Source organism: Accipiter gentilis, chromosome 33 (genome assembly GCF_929443795.1).
Source record: "Accipiter gentilis chromosome 33, bAccGen1.1, whole genome shotgun sequence".
Lineage (NCBI taxonomy): Eukaryota > Metazoa > Chordata > Aves > Accipitriformes > Accipitridae > Astur > Astur gentilis.
In genome coordinates this window covers 14097056-14115391 of record NC_064912.1, presented here as the reverse complement: position 1 = coordinate 14115391, position 18336 = coordinate 14097056, and the positions used below count along the sequence as shown (strand labels likewise).

Sequence of the window (18336 nt, the reverse complement as noted above, 5' to 3'; positions counted from 1 at the left end):
TGATGATACAGGAAAGAGATTTTTATGGCTCTTCCTAGAGGTTGTGATGCTTGTGCTCTCTCTCCAGCATTGCGCAGACTGTTTCACCACTGGATTGTTTATTCCCATTATTCTAGGAGATCTTGGGACTTGCATTAGCAGGTGCATCGATCTTATGCTTGCTGATTCCTGCTGGGCTTGGCTGAATGAAAAACACCCCAGACAAACCTGGCGTTCACTGTATAGCCTGGCAAAGGCCACAGTTCTCTCAGAGTGTAAAACAGTTCAGGTGCATCAGATCTGGTGGGCTGAATCCAGCCCTTACTCTCCCATGCTTCCCTGCCTCCGGTGGGATGTGTAGCTGTCTGCACAAGCAGCCTTTCCCAGCTCCCACACAGAGTAAGGCAGGTTCCCACTAGTGGGGGGAGGATGTTGTGGTCCATCTGGCTGCGTGTCCTGCTGCCTGGTGAGGAGCAATACCTTAAACCATCCAGTATTGCAGATGCTTTTCTGTTCAGGTCCTTATGAATTATGGCAAACTCCGATAGGAGCAGTGGTGGAAAGTAGTCTTGCAAAAAGGGCGTGGGGGTGTGCGTGAGGAAATCAAGGACACTACCCAGAATGACCCAGGCTTTTAACTTCACCTTGACGGTTTTAAAAAGCAGGCAGTGGGGGGTGCTTCTGCAGCCCCTTTGGGCAACTGAGTCCTTTGACTATTTTAGTAACCTTCTAGGAGTTGACAGCTCTGATTTCTGGAGGATTTCTAGTTTCCTCCCTGCTAGCAAGCCCTGCTCAGCAAGAACCTGCTCACACACCTCCTTCTGATCTTGCTTGCAAAGCTGCTAATCGAGGATAGCATGTGGGAAGGCAGTTGCATGGGAGAAGGTGCTCTGCAAAGGAGTCAGGCCCAGTTTTGTTTGCTCAATTTACATATCTCTCTTATCAAACCATGTTCTGGGTTTCAGCAGGGTTTGGAAGCACTCCCTCTCTCCTTAGTGGACAAGGCAGGAGAACGATAGCACTGCAGAATCTGGGACACCAGGACTACGCTGAGGATTTGATGTGATGCTGTGTGCTGCAGCCTGCTTAGAGGAGCAATCTGCCGCCAATCTGCAGAGGCCTTTTCTCTCTGGGTTGCTCTGATAGCCTCATGGTAGCACGGCTTGCTGGATGGTCAAAAGGATTTCACCATACTACAGAAGGCAGGTTTTGGGCACGCAGACCCAAAAGGGGAAAAAAATTCCCGCTGCCGATCAGGAATTGCAGAGAAGCTGCGGGTCAGATCAGTGCTGAGAAAATTGCTGGCAACTCAGGATGCTGAACCAAGCAGGAGCAAACCCCCCCATTGATAAATGAGCCTTTGCATCCCCATGAACAAGTACCAAATAGAAAATCTCAGGAGTGTAATGAGGCTGGTCGCTTTCATCTCTGGGGTTGCCTCCCTCAGCTTTTGCTCTTTAGCGTGGACGTGGGAGTTAGGCTGTGCTGACTTCGACCCTTGGATTTAGCAGGCTGTCTTTAACCCCTCGTCCTCACCTCCCATCGCTGCTTCCCAGCCCTTACAGAGCACACGCTCCGGGGTGTGCCTGTCGTTCGGCACATCTCCGGTGTGCGTGTGCATGCTCAGAGCGGTTGCTAAGGCAGCGTAAGTCTGTCCCCCTCTCTCTCTGCATTCAATTTTCTGTCTGATCTAGAGGTATAGGTGTACTGGGTCCATGCAGCCCAAACCCAGACCGGTATCTGTATGGGAGAGCACAGGCGATGCCACGGATCAGGTGTTAACGGTCTGTGCGCACAGACATCAGTGTGCGTGGTACAGGTGAACGGAGCGTGGGTTTCGATTTAGTTCCTCCCCCCCTCCCCAAACTGTGCCGCGGAGTCCGGTGGAGCAGAGGGACTGTCCACTGCCACCTCCTAGGATGCAGCAGGGAGGTGAACATCTCTGGCAGGAGATGCATCCTGGCCTCCTCGCGTGGGGAGATGCTCAGCGTGTGCACGTGCGGCACGGAGCTGTCACGGGAACCAGGTCACTGCAGGGCTTTGGTGATAGGAGATGTGCGAGTTCTGGTCGAAGGGACAGAAACACCGAGGTTACCGGCGGCTGAAAAAGAACCAGGTGGGTGAAAAATGAGAGGGTGTCTGGAACATCTACCTCCATCCTTTCAGCATGCACGGTGGGAGACCTGCAGGTGTGGTGGTGCCAGCTAGGAGGACTCATTTGAGCAGAGAGACGTCTGGATTGATGGCTTTATTTCAGCTTATTTTAGCAAGTAATAGGCAGGGGGTTGATGCTTATCACTGAAACCAGAGCTGGCTAGTCACAGCTGTAATCGGTTGGACTGACTTAGACAGTAAATCACTTCAGCAGCACTAACAACACAGAGTGACGGGTATAGTAAACCCTCTATTGCAGCAGTAACCTGGTCCTGCTGGTTCTTTGACTGAGGTTGGTGTTTCTGCTCTGGTTTGTTTATTAAAGCTCTTTCACAAAAGTCACCTGGGTGGCTGCTCCGACTCAGCCATCAAAATGGCTGTTCTGCCATTCCCCAACCTGGCTTGGACTCTTTTTATAGCCTGCTATAAAATTGTTTATTTTTGCACCTGTTTATAAGGGCTTTTTGGCCACAGGGGTCTCATGATGTTGTTTTCATGGCTTCTGGAGCAGGCCTGCTCTGTTGTTGCTAGAAATAATTGCTGTTAATGAATTCTTTGCTGATTTTTCTTTGGCAAAACATATTGAAATAAGTAAGTGAGCAGCATGCTCTGTATCTCGATGTTGTGGGAGCTTTTAGGAGGCATGCAGTGACATCCAAACAGTTCCATCAGCAGCCAGAGGAAGGGTAGGACATGGTCCTCAACTTTCTGTGGACAAAGTTAATTGGGGGGAGGCTTAATTACCCTCTCCAGCTGTTCTGCAGCTTCCTTCAGGCCATCATTTCTAATCTCTTTCGAGAGAAAAAACACAGCTTTGTTTCTATCTAATGCTTTATTCAAATCACAGCTGAGCAATGTTACAGAAAGTGATGTGGTCTCAGATGTCTGAGCCAGACCAGCAGCTGAAGGCAGCAGTCCGTGATACGAGACTGACTGCTGGGACCTATAATTGCACTGTGTTCTCTTTTCCTCTGTGCCCTTTTAAAATGGTTTATCTTTCGAGGGACTCGGGCTCTGCCGCAGAGACTTCCAGACCAGAAGTGATGTGCTGGGCTTCAGCCCCTCTGTCCTGTGGTCCTGCCTAAGGTGTCTCCATCGTCCTCTCTGCACTGGGTCCCCGGCGGGAGCAGCCGCTGGGTCCCAGCACCTTCCGAGCAGGCAGCAGTTGCTGGGCTGCTTCTGTCTCCACCCTGAAACGGGACATCACGCAGTCCAGGCTCCCGCTTGAATGTCTCCAAGCTGTTCCTGGAAGGATGAGCCATTTGAGCCAGGAAGAGATTAAATTATCGGAATTGAGCAAAAGCAATTTCCATGATAAGCGCTTACCCTGCGGTTTGCACGTCGAACCTGTCCTGCTGCTGTCTCTGACTCAGACTGAATTGATGATGGCCAGCTCTGAATAATCACTTTGACTTTTCTTGGAAGAGCTGATACCCTGACGTATGAATCTCTTCACACATATGTTGGCTTTCTCTGTACAGAACTTCCCCAGGCCTAAGTCTTTTAATTAGTATAAATCAGGAATAATGCTAAAAGCAGTGGTCTATCACTGGCGTAGGTGAATTATTGACTTCATTGGTCTAATTTCATCTTCTCTGAGAGCAGAAGAGAGCCTGTCATTAGGCTGTAGAAATCGGCATAGCTCCAGTCAGGTGCCTGGTAGCTGCCATGGAGCCGATTCCCCAGGTGCCCGCTCTGTGTCATATTTTACATCATATGAAACGGGTTCGGTACAACGGCAACAGGACTGTCGCAGCGCGGTTTTCCTTGCATTATTTCCCTGTGTGCCGTGGAGCAGACGTACAAATATCCAACATCCTCAAGCTATCAATTACCCCTTTGCTCTCTGGGATGTCTCTTGGCTCCCGACCACCCTGTCAGAGCAACTAAGCAGCCTCCGCAACCGTGTACCGATTCCCAAACCAGCCCATTGCTGCAGCGAGCCTGGCCAGAGCGCAGGCGGTAAAGAAACTAAAAGGATGTCCTGAGCACATGATGAGCAGACTCGGAAAAGTGGTTGGAGCTACTTTCCTTTTTGCCGCGGCGTGGCCACGAGAGAGCAGTTCCCAGCTCCAGGATGTTGCAGAAGCCTAAAAAAATGGTGTTAAAACCAATCAGCAGAGAGACTTTGCTCTGCACCCCCTTCTTGTCCTTATTCTCCCCATGTCTTCTCCCTTACAGATGATCTCTGTGGTCTGGTCTGCATGATGTTACTTGCTCAGCTATTAGATCATGGGAGTAAAGGACTCCCCTTTTTTCACACTGGTAACACTGGGCTTTGCAACAGAGTTAACCACTATGCAAATGTAATGAAACCCTGATCTGCAACTTACCCCGCAGCGAGGCACTTCTGGAGTTGCACAACACCTTTTTTTCTCTGAGGGTCAGTGCAGGTGCAGAGCAGCTCTGCATACGTAGGACTTCAGTCTGTTATTTCTGCACCCTTGCATCATTTTCTGTGGCATCATCCTCTTCAACTTGACCAATGCATCCTAACCATGCAGATGCAGTGCGTGTACTTTTCCTTGTTCTACAGGAGAAAAATCCCACAGGGTCCATAAAGCAATTTTCTCAAAATCAGAGAAAGTTGGCATCAGTATCAGATTTTCAGTTCAAGAGTTTTTAATTGCCCTGGTCTGAGCTCTCTGCTCTGTGGCATTCCTCCCTCCCAGCTGTAGCCACTCTTGATTTAACTGGATAACTCAGAAAATAAGAGGTTTGGGGTTGTTTTTTTTTTAAAGAAAAACCTCTAGGATTTCAGTTTCTTTCTTTTTTTTTTTTTTTTTCTTTTTCTTTTTTTCTTTTGAACAGGAAACCATACTGCAGCGGAAACTAGCTGCTTTAGCATGGGTGCGGGTGACCAGTGCTATGGCTTGTTCGCACAAACCTCCAGCTGCGAAAGCTGCCTCCCCTATAATGTTGAGGAAGCCAAAGGGATCCAGCCTGGTGTATCTACTACTCCGGAGAGTTTTGCTTGAATGCAGTTGCGGTGGCATGAATTATTGATATTTCTGTTAAGGTTTGCTGTTCACACAGGAATTTGTAATGCTTCCCCACGTTACACTGTGAATGTGCTCCCGGGTCACATAAAGCGTTGACACCCTTTTACTTCCATGGTTGTGACATTGATTTGGCCATTTCAGGGCTGGGGCTGCAAAATTAACTAAAAAGCAGCGTAAATGGGTCTTTCGTAACAAAACAAAACAAGGCAGTCCTGGGGTGAAAGGAGCTAATATGGAGGGGCAAGGAAAAGGTATAGTTACATCTGTGCATTTTCAGGATGTCACCACAGAGATGACGAAAAGGTTTCCAGGAATTTCTGAGCATCCTTTGCCCTGACCTCAGCGTCTGGCATTTCCAGAGGCTGCCCTTGCCGCCACTGTGCTTAGCACCTCGGGAGATTGCATTAATAACGTCCGTTTCTAAGGCAACAACCTTGCGATTTAGAAAAGACTGAGTTAAAAGTGTGCATGTTTACAAACAAACACATTTTACACATAAATATGTAAGTATTTATATACGTATGTATATAAATTTATATCAGACTTAACAAGTCGCTTAGCAGTCGAGAGACAGAAAGCATCTGAATGAGGGTGATGTATTGACAGCGACAGCCAGTCTCCAGAGAGTTTGGCCAGAGACTTTGCGAGAAGTAGAAGCAAATTCATTAAACGTTCCCTGACAGGGCGTACCCACAGGCATAGTGTGGGGAAAAGCTCAGACGAGGTGTCGGCTCCCGCGGGCACAGGCAGGAGGGAACAGTCTGCCCTGGACAAGCCTGAGCAGCGATGCCCGTCAGCTTCCCGGGAGCCTCCGCCAGCCCTGCCGGGACAACCTCGGCCCTTTACCCTTGCGGGATGGTAAGCTGTGACGCTGTCCCTGCTCTACACCAGGAATCACAATCCTTAGGAGCCAGTGTCCATCAGGAGAGCCTCGCTGCCTGCCCTGGATCAACGCTGTGCTGACCGACACCGGAGCAACACCCGGGCTCTTAACCTTGGATAAAGCATGAGTAAAACTTTGGAGAGACCTTTGTGTATGTGAGATTGAATCAAGCCTTTGATTTTCCACTGAACAAAAGTTTATCTTCAATTCTGGCTCATTTAGTTCCAACTTTTCTCCTTCCCTCTCTGCGTCCCCTCCACCCACGTGGGCTGGTTTTTCCCCAATGCGAAGTCTGGAGTAATTGTGATGGGACTTAAATGTTGAGGATCGCTGTTGATCGACCCTTGCCAGCCCTGTTCTTCTGCTCCGCCTGTCCTTACGAAACACTCCTCTCTCATCATTGACAACAGGCTCTGTTATATTTGATTTTATTACAAGATATAAATTTCTGTCTGCAGCCCTGGCTTCCAGCACGCGGAGGAGAGAGAGGGATTGCCTAGCAACCAGGAGAACAAAAAATTAAGAGAATCAATAAATCTTAATGGAAAGCTAAACAGAGACTTTAAAGCCAACCCCTCTCCCTCCTCCCAGCCCCTGCTTTCGATAAGTTCATGATGATGTGCAACATCCTGGCTATGGCATGACAAATTCAGCAAGTGCATATTCTGGAAAAGCCGGAACGCAAATGAAAACCTAACCTAGCTTGGGCTTAGGTAAAGCTCTGATCCTGTAAGCACTGGCAAGCTTGAATATAGCATGGCTGTCGAGGATTAGGGCTAAGGCACTGTGCTGGAGCTGGCTTTACTCAGTGGATGTTAGAAGTCAGTGCTCTGCTCCAGGTAGTATTAGTGACTCGGAGGTTGAAGAAGGTGAGAGTCTGGATGCAGCAGCTCAAATTCTCTACAAAAGGCCCGTGTGTGGGATTCCGCCTTTGGGTAGCATGCGGACGAGTTTCCAGACATCATCAGCCTACGCGTGTAAAACCAGCAAAGCCAGGACGATGTGTAACGCTGCATAGAGTCAGCAAAGAACAGTCCGACGTCAGTTGAAACCAGTCAAAAGTCAGTTTGTCTGACAGCGCAAATGCAAAGGTCGCTTAGGAAAATGTATTCCAGGCAAGGGGGGGCACTGTAAATGTACCAGGCCATGACTCTGCCCGTGTTTAAGGGGTGTACAGTATTTTCTCCCACAAAGCGTTCCCTGGAACCTGCTCCCGTCTGTATGCTTGCAGGACCAAGATGGTGATTTGGTTGTGGAAGTTTTCCTGGAGCTATGGGCACCCTCCTCCTGCAGACGCTCGTGCGCACCCTGAACCTCGTGGGGAGCGCGAACGGGGTGCGCTGAGCTTTGCAGGAGGGTGCTCTGCTTTGTTGGAGGAAGTGGAGATGGACAATCTGAATGGGGAACTTGCTTTGCAAAACCAAAAACGTTTCTGTAAACAGAGCTGTATGAGCTACAAATAGGCCGTAGCAGCGTTGCAGATGCCTGTGACCCATACCTGAGAGGAAGGTTTCAGGAGGGGCTAGGGCAGCAGCCTACAAGGCTCTGAAGCCCTCCTCGGCCAAAGGCTTCCCACATCACACACCCCACCCCCCCCCCCGAGCCACCTTCTAGTCCTTAGGGGGTAAAACAAGGACAGGAGCCTTGCCCCGGAGGTGACGGGAGAAGCATGAGCTGCTGGAGCCCTCGGTCCCAGCAACACAGCCACGATGACGTGGGGAAGCTGTGACCCTGCCCCGGGGGTCTTTTCTCCCCCAATTCTCCCTTGATACCATGGAGGGGGGTGGAAAGTACAAGAAGACGCTCGGGGGACGGTCCTGCCAAGACGCAGCCGTGGAAAGCGGTGGCGATGTGTGCTTGGAAGGCCAGCGGTGAAGGAGGAGTGTGTCGGAGTGCAGGTGGGGACCAGTTACACGTTTACCAGGACCCCGAAAAGATGCTACCGTTCAAGAGGCGCCCCGAAAGCGCTCCTCGTGAACCCACCAAGGCGCTTTGAGCGCCAAGGCCCCATCCGACGAAGGCCGGGGTGCTGCAAACCGCAACCTCCCCGAGGCGAAGCCCCCCCCCCGACCCCCACCTTCACCCTCACCGGGCGGCGAGGCCAGGGCGCCTCCCCAGTCCTCCCAGTTTAAACCTAGGAAGGGACCGCTGGGCGATGGGGAGCGCCCCGGGGGCTGGAGACGACCCGGAGAGGGTTCCGTGGGAGGGATGCCCTGATGGTCGGGGACCCCCCCCCTAACCCCACAACGGGGACGGGGCGTCCCGGCGACAAGTGGCCACTGGAGGTCGCGGGCGAGCGGTTTAGGGAAGCCACTAGCCCCCCCCTCTCCGCCCCTCCGGGCCCGGCGGAAGGCGGAACCGGCTCCGGTAACCGGGCGGACGGCTCCGGGCTCCGGGTTTCCAGGTTTAAAACCTCCCCGGCTCATCCTTCCCCGGTAAGGGGGGCGGGGGGGGGGGAGGGGGGGGGCTCGGCCCCACCGAAACCCGTTCACCTTGCAGCGGGCGGAGCGGAGGGGCCGTATGGAGGAGCCCGGCCTCGCCAGCGCCCCCCCCCCGCCCCGCTCCATGAAACTGGTTTAAGGGCAGCGGAGCCCCGCACCGCCCCGCACCACCACCATCATCATCATCACCACCACCACCACCACCACCGCCGCTGCCTCCATGGCGAAGGAGAGGAGCAGGAAAGCGCTGGCCGAGCTGCTCCAGCGGCCGGGGAACGCGGTGTGCGCCGACTGCGCAGCCCCGGGTGAGAAGGGAAAGGGGCAGGGAGGGTCGGGGGGGGGCGGACGGAGGTGGGGGGGGGGGGGGGGGGGGCGGCTTTGGGGGGTTGTCTGTCCTCTCCCGGCATGGTAAGGGGCTACGCCGAGGGGTTGCTTTACCCCCCGCCCCGGGGAAGGGGGGATGCAGGTAGGGATGCTGCGGGGCAGGGCGGAGGGCTGGGGATGCGCTGCGGTGGTGGTACCCGGGGAGCAGCCCCGGTGGAGGTATCGTCACCCCCCCATCTCCATCTCCATCTCTCCCGGGCCAGGCCGTGGCAGCGCTGATGTCATTCCCCGGCAGGTCCCCGCGGTCTGCAGTGCAGCCCGGGTGGCTTTAAGCCGGTAGCGAGCTGGAGGTTGGGGGGGCGGGGGGGGCTCTGTGTGTGTCCCCCCCCAAGGGTGGGAGCTTGTCCTCCCCTGGCTTTTGTCGGTGCCCTATCGGTGAGCAAATAGATGGGGGGGGGGGGAAACCAGAAGCGTTGCCGTGGGCATCCTGCCCACCGACCTTTGATCGTGGGTGGGTGCCTTGCCTTAGCCGTGCACCGGGCTGAAATGTCCGTAGAGCTGAAGGGAGAAAAATCTGAGCTAGGGGCATCTTCCTCGCCCTTTTGGGGGCTGAATTGTTGGTGTCAGGGTGTGAGCGTGGGAAAGGCTTTGCTCTCGCTGAGCAGAGGCTGCGTGGTGTGGTGGGACCTGCCGTTGAGAAGAAAGAATCTTAGAGAACTGCATACCGAGTAACTTTCCGTTTAAAAAAAAAAAAATAAAAAAATCACCACGTACACCATGTAGAAACACCTGGATTTATGCTAGCTTGGGCAGGATGGCTCTGAAGATGTGCAGAGAAAGGATGTCTTTTTCAGCCCCTCATTCTATAGGTTAAAGAGAACCCAATGCTTCAGCTGAACCTTATTTTTCTGGCTATTGATTTATTTCGGATTTCAAGACCTATTGGACACCACCCCCCAGCTCACACCAGTACCAGTGGTTTTATGTCCCTAATCTACATCTCTGGACACTGCAGTTCACTTTCAGATGCGTTGTGTCCCCCGGTACCCAGCTGGAAAGGACAAAGAACTTTCTGCATAGTGTGAACCGCTTTGCAGCGCTGCGCTGCTCTGCCTGCTCCCACCCAGCCGCTGGCTGGTGTTGCCGTCTAACTGTACCAACCCACCTTTGAGGTATCTTGCTGAGCACCGCTTGGGCTCGCCGAATAGGTGTCTGCCTAAATTATTCCTTCCCAGAGAGGGCTTTCCAAGCCTGGGCTATTCAGATCAATGGCGTAATTCTCCCTTGCCCTGTGTGTAATATAAAGCCCCTCTGCAAAATGGGAAGTTTCTCAGCATCAGCAGGGTGGGGATGAAGCTGTAGGTCAGTAAAATAGCTCGTCGGGGAAAGAGGGTTGTTGTTAAAAGCTCCAAATGGGCTTGTAAAACAACAAAACCGTATTTTGCTTTTGGTGACGTTTGCATGCAGAGATGTGTTAGTGAATCTGAAACTCGGAGGGGAGAATTTGGGCCAGTGTCTTTTGTAACACAAGATGTGCTATATTAATACCGTTCAGCCTCTCTTCTGAACTGTCACGGCATTACTTCCCTGGGATTGGATCTCAGTTTGTCAACCCAATTTTTTTAGTGATCGCTGTACTTCAGTTCCTTGAGCAAACGAGAGCTGCTCGTGGTTGCTGTAATGTGCTCATCTGCCTGGGAGTGACAATAAACTTGAGGTGCTCTGGACTACTTGGCATAAGTTATTTAACTTGTGTCTGTAGGTAATATATAAAATATTCAGGTTGAATTCTGTTGTTCATCCTGGGCAGGTGTGGCAGGCCAGGTCCTTCTGGGTATGAGATAATGCGGGACAGGTGTCCAGAGAGCCTTTGGAATGGGGTGCAAGTATGTTCTTTGCTGAGAAGTGGGATGCCCAGAAAGATAAAGGTGAGAGCTGGAACTGGGTGGGCAGCTAGACACTGGAAAAGTACCAAAGCGGAGAAAATAAAGTGGGAATGAAAGAAGAGGAAGGGTGGGGGAATGACCAGGAGAGGAGGAAAGCAAGGTGTGCTTGTGCTTTCCCACATGTGTGTATTGTCATAGTGCTGAACTGGTACAGCTGGGGGGGAAGCAAAAGGTCAAGTTCTCTGATTTATTATTGCTGCTTCTCAGGTGGGCGTGTTTCTTTCCCTGAAATCCCTAGTTAATACAGGATCTATGATAAGAGGTAGCCATTTAGCTCAGGGATGCTGATAACAAAGAATAGGTTGGGTCAGAAATGTAACAGGGAAAAATTCTCTGTTAGTCACTTTAATTTCTGTATTTGGAAGCCAGCTGGGTTACCTTTTGCTCTTCAAATATTTGTTTTACAAATCAGCCAGTCAGTGAAAGTTGGTTTTGGTTTTTTTTTTTCCTTCCCTGCTATTTTGGCATTTGAGTGAGGCTCAGTAGCCATAGCCCTGAAGTAACAGCTCGTCCCAGGTATTACATACTCATGTAACAAAAGCCTGGGTTCCTGATGCAAAGGAGGGAAATAAAAAAAAAAAAGAAAAAGAAAGCTTGGCATCATTGTGGCTAGGCTGTGACCATGCAAAAAATCAAAGCCTCGGGATGGACAGGGAACATCAGGGGAGGCAGTGCTTTTCCTCCTAGGCTGTGTAAGTAACTTCATCCCCTGCAGGGTCATCACATCTCCTTGGGGAGATCTAGGCAAAACCTGCTGATTGCCCGGGTCTGGGCCAGAATTTGCCACTTAATCGTGACTGAGGATTATTTAAGTGGCCAAGTCCTGCAAGCAAGGCTGCTATGTTCGAGGCATGTGTTCCCCTGGTTTGTCCACAGGATATGTATGCTTGCAGCTGGCTGGAATGTGGTATTGAATGTGATGCTCAGGAAGGTCAGATCTGTGTCTTCCCCAGGACTGGCGTGCGTGTCTGGCAGGAAAAAACCTCCTGTGCAAAAGCAGAGCTTTCAAACACTCCTCCCGGATTTTGAGGGCATGTTTCAGGTAGGGAGAACAAGCTTACAATGGCCCTGGCCACGACGGCTGGGAATGCAGAAAGGATGCTAAAGCAGAAGTGGAAAATCAGAGTGGAAAAATACCTGAGAGGTTACATTTTTCACTTGCAGGTTGTTGGTTTTTTTTTTTTTTAAGTTTCTAGTTAAGTTTTTATTAATTGTATCTCTACAAAACCTTAATTTGCAATGAAAGGCTGTTTTGAATAAAAAATGTTTCAGTTGCAAAACTGTCATCCATCCATAATGAATAATGAGATTGCATTAGCTACATCTTTAAGACTGAATTCTGGGGTAGGAGCCCCTGTAACAAAGTCGTTATCTGGGGTATTGGTTCCCCTGTCATTACATACTTCTGTGTTGGAGTCAGGGTCCTAGATGTTGGTTTGCAGAGTGTTTGTTTTGGTGGGTTTAAAGATGTGCTTTCACAGTGAAGACAGCATGGTAAATGTGGTCTTAAGTGCAAACTGAGCAATCTCCCTGAATTGCTGGTGTGTAATGGCTCTCCATGTATTAGAATAATCTTTTTTTCTTCAAGACTAATGTGGCATTTCAGCCTTTCTTTTTTTTTTTTTTTTTTCCCTCCCCTAAATGATTCTTTGTCTCAGGCAATCTTTCCTCACATCATGAGACGGATGGTTATCTCAGGGCATAACAAGACCTTGAGTATTTCTCTCTTTACTCCATTTTTCTATGACTTAGGCTTGTGTTTCCATGGAGCGAGAATCATTTTACATTGTAGGAGGACAGTGAAGCTCTGAAGACAGAAGTGGAAATCCCATCAAAGCGATCCTGCAGTTTAAACCCTCTGGCAGCAGTTTATGTGGCTTGTTTTTATCGCTTTCATCTCTCTTATTTGGGATGGATTACTGGGACGTGGACCCTGGGTAACATCGGCCTCTGTGCCCGAGGCTCGGAGGGGGACAGGGGGCGGAGGAAAAGCAAAAGGCTCACGATGGAGGGGACTCCGGTATCGGAGCTTTGCGCTGCAAAGCCAAGCAGATTTGGTATAACAGAATATATAAAAGCCTCAGGGTGGGTGGTGCGTGGCTGAGGTGGTCGTAAACACCTTTCCTGCAGGCCCAGCGTCTTCTCATTTCTAAAGCAGGTGAAGCTTTTCCATTCCCTTGATGTCCTGAAGTGAGGGTGGTGGTTCGAGGGAAACACACAAGTGCCGGGGATTGCTTGATTCGCTCAGGATTAAGGAGGGCGCTGAAAGGATTTGATCTCAACCCTTTCCTTCCCTTATCCAACCACCGGTCCTTAAAAACACAGATCGGGAAGACAACAGAGTCATGGGGTCCTGTCATCTGCACTGACATCTCCCCAGCCCCTCCTGGAGCGATGGGCTCTGCCTCGCAGCTAGTTCTCTCTCTTGCCCCCACTACCTCCTACTGGAAAGCTGTTCCAGAGCTTTGCCGCTCTAATGGCGTGAAACGGGCTTTTCGTTTGCAAGCTAAAAGTGGAAACTTGTTCCCGCACCTCCATTGTCCTCTCACTTAAATTGTGATTTTTATTTTTAATTCCCCCCCCCCCCGGGAATTTGCCAGCCCTTCTCCCTGAACATAAGCAGGACTTTTTGAAACAAAGGAGGTTTAATGTGACGGTGTTTTCTGACCAGCACCGTTGTGGGCTGCAGACAGCAAGCAGAGGGGGCTGCTGAGACCTGCCAGCTGAATAAAAAGACCTTGGCAAGTTTAGTGCCTTCACTGAGAAATTTTCCTACTTAGAGAGGAGTGTTGGTGGGAGGCTGTTTGGCTTCAGTTTTAATGGCTTTTATTGTTATTTTTAAACATGCATGACCAGGGTCTGTTTATTGACCTCCTAATCCTTCCCCAAAGTAAATAGCAACAGAACTTCAGTGCCGAACACGAGGTTCTCCTGGCTGGGGCATTTAGGGAATCAGCAGCAGCTGAGTGGCAAGCAGAGAAGGCTTTTTTGCTTGTGTTGATTGCACCAAAATCCCCGTGATTATATCCTGTACCGTAGGGCGTGAGTTATCTTTCTAGGGCAGGGTAAAAAAGGCTTTGCCTACCTTGAGAGGTCCTCCTCTCCCCTCTAATTAGTCTCTATCCCCTCAAACAGGGGAGAGAGATCAGAAAAATCTGTCGAATCTCCATCCCAACAAAACACCGGCTCCCACCCAGCTGGTGTAGCAGGGATGCAGCCAGGCAGCTAATTAAGGGTCAGGCCATCGTTTGTGTGCTGGAGGATGCGTATTGCTGTGCCTTGGCCACGTTCTCACAGATATTTGCCTTGGTCAGCAATATACTGTGCCGTATGTAGTGATAATTGCAGTTTAAGGCAAAAGGTGGAGTTGGGGCATCCGAGTAAGTTTTGAGACTCTTGAGTTCTTGCTCTTGCCGCGGGGCTGCTTTGAGCCTCCTACTGCTCTACTTCACGTGATTTTACTTGGGTTGATGCATCTAGGGAATTATCAAACTGGAACCCTATCTTTATATTCTGGATACAGGAAATATTGATTATTTATTTTAAAAAAAAAAAAATTCCACTGCCATCACACTTCCAATCTTCTCTACTCTCCTTTTGGTTTGTATGAAATGTCCTATGTCTTATGTTGTTTCTTTTGTTTATTATTTTTCTGGGTCCAGTTTTTCCCTCCGTGGGCTGTTCTTATGCTCAGTAACATTGGGTTCAAGCTGCAGAATTCATTGTTCTCTGCACTGGCTTTTCCTGGGGCTCATGGTGGCAAAAGAGGCTGGGTGGGGAAGTTAATTTCTGAATTTAGCTGTGTTGCCCAAGTGTTTTAGTTTTGCTCTGGATGCTTCTGTAATCTCTGGCTGTGCCTTCCCTTTCAGATGAAGGAGATGGGAAAATACCACCCCAATACCCTTCTCCTGAGTTTAGTTTAGCTTTGGTTATTTATTTAATTTTTAAAATGAAGTTGCATCAAGTTTTTATTTTGAAAGTTGTTATAATCTGTTTATAAGTGACCAGAAATCTCTGCCACATTGAGCAGTGAAAGCTGCATAGAGCTGACATCAGTTGTTCTGGAGCAGTGATGCTGCACGGTAAGAGACTTTCTGCACTTACAACACTGTATTTGATTTAATATTCCCCTTGCTCCTTGTTAGTCTTTATTCCTTTTGGCTTGAAATAATGGAAGAAAGTAATTTGTGTGGAACTTAGGCATGCTGGAGAGTTTTCATTAAGCTTCACTGCTGTTTGCTTGAAACTCTGGAGGCTTAGGAAAAAAAAAAAAAAATCTTTTTTGGGCAGTGCCCTAAAGGTCCAGATTATGATAGATTGCCATTTCAATGCACTTTTTTTGGGCCTTGCCCAGATAAAATGGCTTAAATAAAATTACTGAACTCCCCAGTAATGTCCAGCACGGAGAACGTGTTCCAGCTGTAGAAGTGTCTAGCAGCAAGGTGGATTTCACCTAGCTGTGGAGACCTCAGCTTGCCAGCCGTACAGCCTGGGGTCACTGGTTCATTAAACTAGCGGTGCTGCCCCAAAACTCACTTGTCTCATATGAAGATGCTTATGTGAATTTATTTGCGTGCTTGATAAGATATTGTCTTATCTTGAAGCAATGGCGCAGTCATCTGAAGGGTTGGAGTCTGTGATTATGCCGACGTCGGTGATCCCTGGCGTTATCTGCCATGTTCCTGAGCTGAGAATTTTTCACATCGTTTGTGCTGGCGAGCAGAAACGAAGAGAGAGGCACTGTGATGTGCTGGGGGAGCGCCGAAGCCACTGACAGCCCCAAACCTTACAAAAGGGCTTTGGAAAAGCATCCCCGCAGAAGCGGGTGCTCGCCCCGGCTGGCAGCCATCTGCCTGGGGATCTGTCACCAGTTCCTGCAGAAGATGTGTGGGAGTAGTGGTCTCATAGCTAGGTTTCTTCAAAAATGGTGTCACAAGTAGAGGGAGCGGGTGAGAAGGGGTAGTGGCGTTGGCAGAGCCCTCCAGAAGACGGAGTCAGTGAATTCTCCACCCTCCTCCTCCTTGTCCACGGGCAGAGTGGTGGCACGAGGTGTCGCAGGGTTGCACCAGCCCGGGGGCTCGCGTGGGTCCGTAACCTTCTGGCTTGTTCAGATGATGCTTAGAAGCTCCTTTTGGCCCTCAGCTAAAGTCCAGGAGAGGCCTGGGCTGGCTTGTTTTCTCAGTCAGATGTCTTCAGCCAGGAGAGCAAGTGCCATGAGACCTCTCTAATAAATTATAACAACAGTGACATTTAAGAGAGACTTCCCCTGGTAGATGGGTTGGTTCTCGGGGATTTTGCTACTAAGCAATTTTTTGGATGGGGGTCACTCAGTGCCCGAGGCCTTTGAACTCTCCTCCTGCCTGGTATTGCTTTTGGCACTAAAACCGATTGCCAAATTTGTGTAGTTCTGGGCTGTGGCTGTCACAGGAAAGCAGCACGCAACCAGCTGCGCATCTACAACTCTTCCATCCACCCTTGCCGCATGATTTTGAATTTAAGAGATATGCATTTTTAAAACAAGAAGAGCAATGAAGAGGAAGTTGCTATTAATATATGGCAGCAATGCAAGCTGCTAGTATCAGGTCTGGTGAGTCAAGTGAAATGTGCAGCTCCGTCACGGTGCTCCTCAAAGTTTGCTGTGTGGGATGCTCTTGGTGTTGGATGGATGTGGAGCTTGGGTCAAGGCAAGAGAGGAAACACTGAAAGGAAGGTGACCAGGAGGAGATAGCTAGCAGGTGTGGTTTTATTGAACAAGTTGAGAGCATCCCTTCCAAGGGTTGGGTCCCCACTGACCCCATCATCTCTGTGTGCTCCTCTCAAGTACTGTCATCTGCTGGAAACCATGCACCTGTGACCCTGCATACGTGATTCTATGATATAGTCCAGCTTTTGCTTTCTTTATTAGACATGGGTTGACATGGTGTGGAGGAGGGGGGAAGCATCTTTAAGAGTCTTGTCTAAAGAAGATACTGTTTGGGCGAGCAGAATGCTTGAAAGCCCCGGTTGTGAATGAAACCTGTTGCTTGAGGGTCTGTTTACCCACGTCAAGAAGAGATGGCTTGGGTATGAGTTGGCTCAGTGTCCGCTGGAGTTGGAGTCTCCTCTGTCTGAGCCTGAGGCTCTTCTTGCAGGATGTTCCTCCACCAAATGTGTCCTCATCCCTGGCTGGAGGAAGGTGTGATGTCTCCTGGTCCTGTTGCACACAGCAGTGCGGGCAGCGGAGGGGTTACTTCTCCAAGGGGACTTTGGAAACCTGAGTCTAGGAAGCTGCAGGCAATATGAAGAAATCCACCTGCATGCCTAAGATAAATCTGTTAACACAAAACAAGCGTCGGGGCTTCTGATAAAACCTGTGGAGGCCCATGCATGCTTTGGTAGCCATTTCCCTGAGTCGGGCACTGCTTTGTTCGGATCCCATTACACCGGGAAGGCTTGAAGCGCAGGGAGCCGGTGGCCACATCAGCTCACGACTCCAGACTTCACTTCCACGGCTTCCTCTTCCTCACTGCTGCCACTTCTCTGTGGCCGCCCTGTCCTCCGGACCCTCTCGCCCTTCCTTGTGCCTGGTCCTCTGCGTGGAAGTCAGAGATGGGTTTTTCAACAAGATGCCCTGATGCTTTCACCTTGCCCGACTCGCATCGTTTGGCCTCGTGGTCCTGGGCTACCCTGGGCCAGCAGTGCTGCACCTTGGACTATTTTTGCGGTAGGAAGTTTGGCAGGTCCCAGGCTTTGATGACGGCCACGTGTTCGGAGATGGGAGAGGACAACACGAGGAGTTAAAGCACTGAAATGTGCGCGAGCGTGCAAAATTCTTGATTCTTTCCACCCTATAACCCGATAACTGGCAGCAATCTTTGCGATCGGAATACGTGGGGGTGCCTGACCTCGGGTGTAGCGTGAATCTGAGTCACCTGGAGTGGGGTGAGGGTGGGGGGGTCGGGGCTGGTGGGGCAGAGCACCCCGTGTCCTCACGGGCAGGGCTGGATGCGGGCAGCACGCGGTCGCTGCTGTGGTGCGCTTAGATCGACTTGACTGGTTTGATATTTGCCAGGCCTGAGCTGTGGTTGTCATGGCCTCGCATGAGGATGGGAGACCATGTGAAACAGGAAAAAAACCGCCCAAAACCCCCACCTTTATTTGCGGCTGCTGGTCCCAGCCTTGTGCCAAGGGAGCTGCGGTTGACGGGACTCGTAACAGCTTGGGAATTTTCTCCCCTCTCCCGGGTGGGCACCCAGCCGCGTCCGATGAGGCTGCCCATTTAGCTCTTAGGTTTATATCTGAACACCACCACCTCTGGGGAACCGAATTTGTCTTCCCTGGGGTGTGCTGGGGGAGGCTGGTGGCCGTCCCCGCGGGCAGGGGCTGGTAGCAGACCTCGTTGCCCCACGCCAGCCTGCTCCCGCTGCGCTGCCATAGCCAGACCATTAAATATGTATAAGGAGGAGAAAGCACATTCCCTTGCTTTTTTTATAAATAATTGCTGCGCTGTGAGGAGCGAATGTTTAGTGTAATTACTGTGGGGGAGTAAACAAATGACGACGGTTTGCGAGAAGGGAAGACTTGCCCTTACCCCTTGACAACCCGATGCGGTGGGGTGGTGGTGGGGG

At 50.5% G+C, this 18336-nt stretch overlaps 1 protein-coding gene across 3 annotated transcripts in view; it reads left to right on the top strand.

The window, feature by feature from the left end:
• Positions 1-8397: 8397 nt before the first annotated feature.
• Positions 8398-18336, top strand: part of ADAP1 (ArfGAP with dual PH domains 1) — a 62103-nt gene continuing 52164 nt past the window's right edge. The window contains exons 1-2 of one of the 3 annotated variants that reach the window (XM_049791609.1): positions 8398-8453; positions 8600-8764. In XM_049791609.1, the coding sequence (XP_049647566.1) occupies positions 8680-8764 (85 nt within the window). In that variant the 5' untranslated portion in view covers positions 8398-8453; positions 8600-8679. The other 2 variants (XM_049791610.1, XM_049791612.1) reach the window with 2 other exon arrangements.